Source organism: Elephantulus edwardii, unplaced genomic scaffold, assembly GCF_000299155.1.
Source record: "Elephantulus edwardii isolate Elephantulus edwardi_28Jun2011 unplaced genomic scaffold, EleEdw1.0 scaffold00389, whole genome shotgun sequence".
Lineage (NCBI taxonomy): Eukaryota > Metazoa > Chordata > Mammalia > Macroscelidea > Macroscelididae > Elephantulus > Elephantulus edwardii.
Window position 1 is genome coordinate 766,263 of NW_006400139.1, and position 12,121 is coordinate 778,383.

Sequence of the window (12,121 nt, forward strand, 5' to 3'; positions counted from 1 at the left end):
TGTCTGTGGGATGTTCAGTGCTCTTCTCCAACACCACTTCTCAAAGGTATCAATTCTATTTCTGTCATCCTTATTCATTGTCCTGGTCTCAGATGCATAGCTAGTAATCACAAAGACTATAGCCTAAATCAGATGCACCTTAGTCCTCAAAGAGGCATTTTGCAAAGGTTCCTAACTGCAGATTTCCCCAGTGTAATGTGTCTCCTTATTTCCTGACTGCTTGTACCTTATTTTAACAGCCAAAATATTCTTTTTAAATGATAAATTGTTTGTTTTCTTGTCTGATCTTTGTTACATATCGAGTATATGAATCAGCAGACAGCAAATCATTCCATTAAAAATTATTCCATTTCACCATGAAATGGTTTTCCTGAATATGAAGACATGCAAGGAATGTCTTCATTTAGACCCCTGTAATTTATATTATGTTAGATCACTTATTAGAAATACTATTATTAGTTCCCAGGAATATTCAGACAGTTGTGGGATACATTTTAGAAACTAGGTGATCTATATACTTTGAATAAACACTATATATACATTTTAGTCTTACAATGACTATCTAAAGAAACCACACACTGAAGAAAATCCCTTTCAGACATCAGGAAATTTTTGATGAAAAAGAATTAGGAGAGAAAATAACTGGAGAAGTTAGATTTACATGAGAAAATGTGGTACCAGGAACAGATGAAGGCTCATTTATCAACAATCTTTGTTATGCAGATGAAACAGCCTTGCTTGCTGAGAGTGAGGAAGACTTGAAGTGTTTGCTTCAGCAGATCAAGGACTACAGCCTTCAAAATCGATTATATCTTAATATCAAGAAAACGAAAATCCTCACCAGCAGGCCAGTAGGTAAAGTCATGATAGACGGAGAAGAGATTGACGAGATCAAATATTTAATCTTGCTTAGACCCACAATCAATATCATTGGAACCAACCGTTAAGAAATCAAGAGATATATTGCATTGGGAAAATCTGCTATCAGATTTCTTTTCCAAGAATTAAAGAGCAATAATGTCAGCTTGGAGACTAAGATGAATCTCAACCTAGCCATGGTCTTCTCAATTGCTTGCTACGTATATGAAAGCTGGAAAATCAGTAAGGACAATAGACGAAGAATTGATGCCTTAAGAATTGATACTTTGGGCATGTTGTCAGAAAACAAAAAACAACACTCCTTGGAAATAGATAGTGGTCAATGAAGAAGAGGAACTCCCTCTTGCTCAGGGATAGATATAATGACTGCAACAAATGGGTTTAAGTACAGTAAAGATTGTGAGGATGGTTCAGGATGTAGCTTGGTGTTGGTTTGTGATATATAAGGTCACTGAGTTAGAGTCAATTCATGTCACACCTAACAACAACAACAAGCATTGATCATGGACCACTCATGTCTATGTGGTTACTGATTTCAACATAACACAATACTATTGTTGGATGAAATAGACATTATTAAAACACTTGCAGAAAATTTGAAAATTATCAGGTTAGACTTATTTTTCCATTTTACTTGGTCTTGTTTGTAGTTTTCTGGAGATAATAGGTGGACAAAGATATGTATGAGTGAGCAGGTTTACTTTTTAAAAGGAAAATATAACAATTTTTTGTAAATCACATGAATTATACATACACACATACACATTATACACAGCACAAACACAGAGACATAAATATTTCTCATGAATGGAAATGTTGTCTTCATTGTTAATGTTATCTTCTAAAGCAAATGTCCCACTAATTGTTTATTGTTTTTCTGAATTTTCAGTGTGTATTACAATGAACTTGTGTGATTCTTGTATAAGGAAAAAACAAAACAAAACCAGAAACAAACCCAAAACAACAATCCAACCAGTAGTTTTTGTTAGTGCAACTTGTATTATTAGTGTCTTCTCTGAAAAATAACATCTGCAGGGAATGATTTAATCTGTTGTTATGTATTAAGCCAACACATGGCTGACCTTCTGGTGAATTTTCAGTCTGTTAATCTTAATTGAACAGGAAGAGATTCCCCATCCTTTTGCACAGAGCAGATGGTGGATTTGAACCATGTGTCTTTAGTATTGCAGTACTGCTTCGAACCCTTTGTAATATATACCTTTCTGAATCACTTACTGGATATTATATGTTTAATTTTCATGAACATTAATAGTTTTAAAAGATATTTCAAAACAAAGTTGCACAATTACTTTTATTCAACTTACACAATGTATTTTGCTCTCACGATGACTCTTCAGAGAACTCATTACTTGGAAAGAGGTCCCTAACTAAAAAGGCCTCCTTCTATATATATTAAGCAAAAAAATTTGGAAAGTATACCAACAACAACAACAATATACTATATTGGTTGTTTTAATTTGAGCCTCTTGTTTATAGAGTCCAAAAGACCTTAGGGAATACCTTTGTATTTAAAAGTTGGTTGTTATTATATTTTGGAGGAACATTCTCCCAAATGGTGCAGTGTTCTTTGGTCAATTTGCTGTACTGAGGTAACCTGGGGTTGCTGTGATGCTGAACCTTGTGCCATTGGGGTGTTAAATTCCACAACAGTTATACAAGGCAGACAGTGTATGGTGGAGCTCCCAGTTTAAGACAGGTTGGGAAGCAGTAGTGGCATCTACTTCCAAAACAACATGCCTCTGGAAACTCTATGAACTTTTTGTTGTTGTTCTTAATGTGTGGTCGAGTCGGTTGTGATCATAACAACACTATATACAACAGTCCTAAACCCTACTCTATCCCTTGATAATCTTACTGTCTCCGACATGCCTTTCCCCATTACCCCAGTGACAGAATCAATCCATCTCATTGAGGGGGTTCCTCTCCTGTGTCGTATCTCCACCCTCCCAAGCATGACGACCCTCTCTAAGGACAGATCCTGCCTTGCAACATGTCCAAAGTATGTCCAATGAGGTTTCAGAATCCTTGTCTCCAAGGAACAGCCCAGATTCACCCTCTCCAGGACGAACTTGTTTGTTCTCCTAGCAGTTCATGATATATTCAACACTCTTCTCCAGCACCACAGCTCAAAGGCACTAACTCTCCTTCTGTCATCCCTAGTCATTGTCCAGCTCTCTACAGCATACCGAGTAATGGCAAAGACCATGGCCTGTATCAGGAAACACTGCATGGTTCAAAATTGGGAAGGGTGTGTGTCAAGGATGTGTCCTATCTCCATATCTTTTCAATCTATATGCAGAACAGATTATCAGGGAGGCTGGTCTCTAAGAGTTGCTGCAGCATTTATAATAGATAAATTGAGAATTATCTCAATTTGGATGGCTTCCAGCAGTGTTACTATGTTAATGGAAAATTCATACTACTTTAAAGCTCTCTGGGCACTCTATTTCACTGAAATGGTTGCTCATAAAGCATATATTTAGTTGCTTTAGCACTATTGAGTAAAATAAATAAATAAAACAAGTGTCTATGTACTAAAAGGTTTGTAGAAGTAAACAGCAATGTCAGAGGGAAGCGATCCCAAGGGATAGAAAACTTTTATTTAAAGAGCATCTTCAAAATGAAAAGATTGTTTTAAAGGTGACTTAAATGTTTTTGGTGAAACTGCATGGTTAAGCCAAAGTATTTCAAACTCTTAAATATTTAAATCCTCTGTGGAAAGGCAGAAATAAAATTACATCAGAAATCAAAAACTGAAAGTTACTGCCATCTAACCAATTCCAGCCACAGTGACAATGCAAATACAGTGGAGCTGCCTAAAAGGATTTCCAAGATTATAACTCTTTAAAAAAAAAGCTACAGTCACATCTTCATTCAACAGACTAACTCCTTGGTTGGACCATCAGAATTTATTTTAAGCACTTAACATTTCAACAAGCGCATCACCACTTCTATTTTCCTCCTTGGAAATGGTAAATTGGCATATTTTATAGTAAAGCTCAAGATATTATGAGTTCAAGGTACTATTAAATTGATTATTACAATTATGCTGTATTATTATTTTTTATATTTTTATTAATTCAGTCCTATATGATTCTGATTCCATTCACTGTAATTTGTATTACACATTGATTTTTAAATAATACTGTTAAGTCTCTGTGAAACACTAAAAAGTATGCTGAGACATGAGGTGTGACAAATAATATTAATAAAATGCCATTTTCTCCCAAAGAGTATGACATTATATAAGGATTATATTTCTGCATTTTAGTCCTGATGTTATTTTAATAACAAATAAACAGCAAAAAAAATCTATATGATAAATTTATAACCATTAGAGTCAAAGACATATTTATATTAAAGAAAATAATATTTTAAGTTAACAATCTAAAAATAATAAAGTGTTATATTTGTAGTGTTCTTTAATGTAATATAACATTTTATACTTCTAATTTACATTTAAAAATAGTCACTTTTAAAATTTATTCACTAAGCAACTTCATGCTAAATGGAGGACATATTGAGAAAGTAAACAATTTCATTTTACTTGCATCCAAAATAAATGGCTATGAAATATAAATTTGACACATGGACTGCCAGAGACTTTTTTAAAAGCAAGGCTATCACTTGGAGGTCAAAGGTGTACCTAAGCAACTGTGGTATTTTCAATCATATAATATACATGTGACAGCTAGAAAATTAATAAAGACTGAACAATGAATGTCTTTCCAAGAAATATTGACTGTAACATAGGCTGGAAGAAGAAAAAACAAATGTAAATAAAAAGTCCAGCCAGAGTTCTCCTTCAGCAAAAAATGTCAAGTCTTTTGTTTCTTGAACTTTGGACATGTTATCAGGAGAAACCCTTTCATGGAGAGGGTCATTTGCTTGATAAAATAGGAGATCGGGGGCAGGGTGGGGGGAGAGAAAGACCAATGCAATGAATTAAAGCAGAGGTTTAAACTGTGATGATAACACAATATTGGAAGAGAAGATGCCCCGGGACTGGTGAGAACTGATTCAACAGCACACAGTATCAGCAGTCTCTGTGAGTTTTATTATCCAAGAGCCTCATTCATAAATAAATACATCTGAATCATTTTTTTTCCCTGTGAGTATAAATTCCTTTCTCCTTCCAGAGTTTTTGGTTAATCTTAATAATACCTATTCCATTATCTCAGATCAGTTAAAAATCTTATCTGAACCATGAGATTACAATATTATCAATCTTTAAATCTATGTTTTCAGATGTGCTTTACATCCCCTGAAAATCTACTGGATGGTGAGCTATGAATTGGTTCTAACTCAGCATATAAAACCAACAAACTACTGATTTATGATGTGCAGCATCTTTTACTTATGCAGATATTTTTATTAAGTAAATAAATGTGTGCAATACTTATCCTAAATTCAGTGCTAAGATTTTAACAGTGATGGATAGTATAGGTTAGAATGCACAAAATAGAGATAATTATGAAAATCCAAATTTGGTAAATAATGCACAGAAAAAAATGCAACTTGAAATATACTTTTTATTTTTCGAATTTTGCAGCATTGTCATAATTGTTTTAAATCTCACTTCATTCTCAACAATCCTGTAATAAATAAGCCAAATGAAATACATGGAGTATAATTATATAGTATAGAATATGAAGAAAATTCCAAGTGAATGAAATTAATTTGGTATTGATATAATAATAAATCACTGACAATTATAATAATACTAATCATTACAATAACAGTCATTTATAAAGTTGAAGCTTCATTCAATGTGTTTCTATTTACATATTATTGTTGTTGTTGTTGTTATGTGCCGTGGAGTCGCTCATGACTCATAGTCACCCAATGTACAACAGCCCTGAACCCTGTTCTATTTTGAGCCAATTTCATTGTCTCTGACGCATCCACCCACATTATGCGGGTCACTCAGTCAGTCCATGTCATCCAAGGTCTTCCTTTCTTGTACTGTCCTTCCACTCTTCCAAGAATGATGTCCCTCTCCACAGATTGGTTCCTCCTTGAAACATTCCCGGAGTATGTCAAACACAGCTTCAGAATTTTTGCCTCCTTGGAGCAGATTGGTTTTACTCTCTCTAGGTGGAACCTTTTTGTTCTCCTTGCAGTCCATGTTATACTCAATACTCTTCTCCAGCACTACAACTCAAAGGCATTGATTGTTCTATCATCTTTAGTCTTTGGCCAGCACTCTGATACATAGCAAGAAATTGCAAAGACTATAGCCTGGATCAGGTGCCCCTTAGTCTCCAGACTGACATCAGTGCTTTTCAGTACTCTGAAGAGGTTCCTGATAGAAGACTTTCTCAATGCAATTTGTCTTTTTATTTCCTGTCTGCTGGTACCAAGAATGTTGATTGTGGAGCTAAGCAAACTGAAGCTGTTAACAATCTCAATCTCTTAGCCGTCTGCCATGACGTTGCCAATTGGCCCAGTGGTGAGAATCTTTGTCTTCTTGATGTTGAGCTTCAAACTATATTGAAGACTACAGTCCTTGACCATCTGCAGCAAAAACCTCATGTCCTCCTTAGTTTCAGCAAGCAGGGTTGTGTCAAATATATAATACAGGTTGTTGATGAGTCTTCCTCTATCCTGATGCCTCATCTCTCCTCATAGATCCCAGCCTACTGGATGATCTGTTACGCATATACATTGAAAAGGTATGGAAGACAGGATGCATCCCTGGCACACACCTTTTCTGATTTTAAACCATTCAGTATTTTCTTCCTTTTTTCCGATGACTGCCTCCTGGTCCAAGTATACGATTCACATAAGTACAATCAAGTGTTCTGAGATTCATGTTTTCAGAGTTAGCAACAGTTTGTTGTGATCCACACACAAATGCCTCTGTCCCATAGGATCCCTGCATTTTCATTTGACTTCTTTGTAGTGAGTTTGGTTTTTATCAATCATGATGGAATACTTGTTTGTTGAATTGTTCTTAAAGTGCACTTGCAATGATCTTAAAATTCATCCTAAACTCAGATTTATGGAAGAGGCAAAGAGATACAGACAGGTAAAGAAAAATGCAATGTAAATTTATCTTTTCCACAGATGAATCCTCAAGAAATGTTAACGGAAGGAAATCTAACGAAATTGAAGGAGTTTGTTCTCTTGGATTTTGCTGAGCTGCCCCATCTCCAGTGGTTTCTTTTTGGATTGTTTTTAATAATCTATATTATTATTCTGACGAGCAATGGCACCATATGTCTTCTGACAAAAATAGATCCTGCCCTCCAGAGCCCGATGTATTTTTTCCTAGCAAACTTTTCCTTCCTTGAAATCTGCTATGTATCCGTCACTCTCCCCAGAATGCTGAAGAATTTTGCTACACAGAGAAGAAGAATCTCCCTGGTTGCCTGTGCGACACAGATGTACTTCTTCTTTGTGCTTGGAAGCGCGGAGTGTTTGCTCCTGGCAGTGATGGCCTATGACCGCTATGTGGCCATCTGTAACCCTCTGCACTATCCTCTCGTCATGAATCGTGGCGTCTGTATCCAGTTAGTGACAGGCTCCTGGATCACTGCAGTTCCAGTACAGATAGGGCAGACATATGAGATTTTCACTCTGCACTTTTGTGGATCCAACCAAATCAACCATTTCTTTTGTGACATCCCCCCGATACTCAAACTAAGTTGCGGGGATATCTTTGTAAACGAGATGTTGGAATTCATAGGTGTTACATTATATGCTGTGGTTCCATTTCTGTTAATACTTGGCTCCTATAGTAAAATCATCTCCACCATCCTGAAGCTGCCTTCTGCCACAAGTCGGGCCAAAGCCTTCTCCACATGCTCGTCTCACCTGATGGCTGTGGGGCTCTTCTTTGGAACAGCCATTATTTCCTACCTAAGACCCAAGACCAGTCACCCCGAGGGAACTGACAAAGTGCTTTCTCTTTTCTACACCATCTTGACCCCCATGTTTAATCCTATGATTTATACTCTAAGAAACAAAGATGTTATAATGGCATTGAGAAAACTGCTATGTAAATAAACAAGTTAAGGACTAACTTAAATCTATGATAATTGCTTTCTAGTGTCTTTTTCTTCAGTATACTTAAATTGTTATTATTTACCATTGAGTCAGAGCTGACTCATAGCTGACCTTCCGGTGGGCTTTCAGAGGCTGTAATCACTTGGAAGGTGACTGCCTACTTTCCTTCACTGGAGCAGTTGGTGGGTTAGAAACCTGGGTCTTCAAGTTGGCAGTGCAGCTTCTTACCACTAGGCCACATTTAAATAGAGGTATATTTTTAACTCTCCTTGGTATTTACAACCAGTGCTTATTATTTCTAAGTTTAAAGGTGTTTGTAATGTTGTCAGATCTTTGCTCTGGTTATACAAGTAACATAGGGATCCACAGAGAGCAAGTCATTCTTTTTTTAATTCTTCAATTTCTCTGTGGAGTGTCTTCCATGAATAAGAATTTCTGCTGGGTATTAGGTAATTCAGAGAATTGGGTCACTTGCTGGAATTTTATCACTCCTTTCCCTGAATTGTCAAATAGTTGTGCAACACATTTTAAAAACCAGATTATCTATAACTTTAATCATTGATATACATATAGTTTGGCCTCACATATTTCTGTTAAATTTTTATTTACAATTTGATCTCTCTATGGCTCTCCAGACAAGCTATTCTTTGGAAGAAACCACTTTTAAATGGGGTGTATCTATTTAGGGGGGAAAGTTATGAATGTATATCAGTAACAATAAACTTTGATCCCATATTTTGGCCAGTTGTCAGGAAGGGTGAATCTTTGAAAAAGATATCATATTTGGAAAAACAGAAGACAGGTGATAGAGAGAAAAGACCCTAAATGAGGTTAGTTGACTTAGTGACTACAGTTATTTTTTTAAATACAGCAGATTGATCTGGTATACATCGAGTCCCTATGAGTCATAGTCAACTCGAAAATACAGCAGATTGATCTGGTATGCATCGAGTCCCTATGAGTCATAGTCAACTCAAAGGGCATCTAACAATAAAATCAAGCATTCATTATGGACTAAATGTATATGTGGTTAAATATTTCAACAAAATGCAATATGATGGGTTGATGAAATAGGTTAAATATTTCAACAAAATGCAATATGATGGGTTGATGAAATAGATATTATAAAGCATTTACATTAAATTTGTAAAAAAAATCATTGTGTTACTCACAGTTTCCCCCCCTCTCCTTAGCTTTTTTTTTTTTCCAGAAAATGGTAAGTAAATAATTATGAATAAGGGGATTAATTTTTTTAGAAAGGTGGTTTTTTTTTTTGGAACTTATTTACAGCTGACCCTTTAATGGGTCTTCAGATGCAGGAAATTATGCCAAGGATATATATCTTTATCTTTCATTTTTTTAAATTAATTTTAATGAGAGTTTACAGAAAGTTAGGGCTTCCAGACTTTCTTGATGGATTCAAATTGTGTACCTTTAGATTAGCAGCCCAATTTCTTACCAGTATGCTACCAGGGGTAATTATATTTTATAATAAAAAAAAAGTTATCATAAGTATACTATAAACACAGCATACATACATGTATTGACGACTATAAATTGTAATATTCTGGTATAGCTGTTCTGTTCTTTTCCTAAAGCTTTTCTGAATTTTCGTTTTCACAATGAGCCCTTGTTATCAATAAAATAGAGAAAAGAAGAAAAAATGATAGCATTTAGTAGTGTGTGTTCTGTTTTCCAAGTTATATATTTAGTCATATTCTCTTCCAGTAATTGAGAAGTCCTTTCATTCTCACAGCTCCATAAATGGGTCTGTGGTGCTTTAAGATATAAGACAACTAACCAGTGAGAAATTGTTTTATTATAGATTTATAAATCAATAATTTCTGAATTAGTATCTCTACTAGTTGTTTTTAAATTAATCTACTTTTTTGTTGATTTGCTTAATTGTTCATGAGAAGAACAAATGAGAGAGATCTGTTCTTAGACCACTAATCTGTTGCAAAATAGTGAGCTAATCATCAAGAGAAGAATTAATGTTGTTGTTGTTATGTGCCGTCGAGTCGCTTACGACTCATAGCGACCCTACATACGACAGCCCTAAACTCTGCTCTGTCCTGTGCCAATCCCACTGTCTCCGACCTCCCATCCCGATTATCCCAGTCACTGAATCAATCCACCTCATAGAAGGCCTTCCCCTCCTGCGCTGTCCCTCCACCCTCCCAAGCATGATGTCCTTCTCCAAGGACTGGTCTCTCCTCACAACATGTCCAAAGTATGCTAGATGGAGCCTCAGAATCCTTGCCTCCAAGGAGCCACCCGGTTTAACCCTTTCAAGGATCAATATGTAGTCATAATTATATTCTTACTACTCTAGGAAACTCATAAGCAAAACAAACAAACACAAAATTAAATATGCCCACTTCCAGTAAAAATGTGCCAGAAATGTAATTTATTTTAACATGAGTTTTCAAAGAGGAGGGCAAGTGGACTTGTGGCAGGGAATTGCACTCCTGACCAAAGGCACGAGGTTCAAATACACCAGTTACTCTGTTGGAAAGAAAGTTATCCAATCTCCTCCTGTGCAATATGCAGCCTTTGAAAACTCACTAGAAGGTCAGCTATGAATCGGTTTCCACTCAACACCAATGAGTTTAAAAGTTGAAGCTTTCTTTTTTTTTTTCCATTTTCAACAATTAAATTTATTTCTGAGTATTTTGACCACATTTAGTTTGCTGTAAGATAGGTGGTGTTCTAAATACTTGGTGTACGTTATCTTACATAATTTAATAACAACCTTATGAGGTACATATAATTACTTCATTGTGTCAATCAGATAACCAAGTACAGAATTGTGCCTTGCTGAGTTCCTTTTTTTTTTAATCTATTTTAATGGAAGTTTACAAAGACTTTGGATTTCCATTCATTCACTGAGGCCTTTTAAACTATTACTACTGTCTTTTTTTTTTTAAATTAGAATTTGCACTTTGTTTTGTTTTTAATTGTTTGAAATGTAATTCGTTTGCAAATAACTCGTTTCTATTTCTAAGAAACTGGCTATTCTACTCCACAGATATAAGCACAGACATTTATTAATTATGTATACTTACTTATGTGGATGTGTGTTTTTTATGTATTTAAATTGTTTTCTTTACGTAATGGGATAAGGAATGATAATGAGAAAAATATTAAAAATATGCAAAACCTAGAGATTCATATTTAGGAAATAAAGAGAGATGCAAAATTAAGGAAAATAACTAAAAAGAGTTAATATGAGAGAAATTGTCTGGTGTCCACACACGACAATGAGGACTAAGATTCTTGGATAATTGTAAAACTGTATTTCAGCATATCTCGAAAAGCCAACACAGAATGAATTATGCCCAAAGGTTTTTAAAAGTCTAGATATTTGGAAGTCATTGGAAAAAACTATGCATATTGCTGGTGTCCTCAAGTCAATTCTAACGTGGGTATCTCATATACAGAAGAAAGGAACAATGCTTAGTTTTCAAGATCACTGTTGTCTGAGGCCATTGTTGGAATCGTTGAGTGAGTCAATCTCATTGAGAGATTTCTTCTTTTTTATTAACCTCCTACTTTACCAAGCATCATACTCGTCCCTCCCAATAAGTAACACGATCAAATTATGTGAAAATATTTTTCCTTTCTCTCTTCTAGGGAACAGTTTAGCTCTACTAGTTCCAAGACAGACTTATTATTTCTTTTAGCATTTCAGGGTAGAGTCAACATTTTTTGTTATTAATTGCCATCAAGTCGAGCACAACTCACAGAAACACTATGAATAGGAGGTCTGCAGCCTTTCTATAACTATTGACATTCATCCAAGTTAATAGATTTTCCAGAGATGTGAAGTTTAGGAAGTAGATACCATTCCTGCTTCCATTTTTCTATTAACATCATAGCTTAAAGACATTGTACACTTGTCACGTGCATATGTTGTTGTGTTGTTGCATCAAGTTGGAATAAACTCATAGATGACTCTCCAGCCGATTTTCAGAGGCATTCAGAGCAAGTTTTCATAAGGGAGGAGATTTTCCATCTTTCTCTGACGATGGATTAGAACCCCACATCTTTGGCTTGAGCGCACAACTCCTTACCCAGTACGCCACTAGAACTCCCTATATATACACAAGACAACTGAGAATACCATGGTTTAGGTTTGGTACACATTTGTCCTAAAAGAGATATCTTTTTAAAAAAGAAAAACCAAATAAAACTTTGTATTGTTCTA

At 35.4% G+C, this 12,121-nt stretch overlaps 1 protein-coding gene across 1 annotated transcript in view; it reads left to right on the forward strand.

The window, feature by feature from the left end:
• Positions 1-7,911, forward strand: part of LOC102877255 (olfactory receptor 10AG1-like) — a 14,735-nt gene extending 6,824 nt beyond the window's left edge. Inside the window, exon 3 of the mRNA XM_006902306.1 lies at positions 6,901-7,911. Coding sequence (XP_006902368.1) covers positions 6,901-7,911 — 1,011 coding nt within the window. The remainder of the gene's footprint in view (positions 1-6,900) is intronic.
• The last annotated feature ends 4,210 nt before the right edge of the window (positions 7,912-12,121 follow it).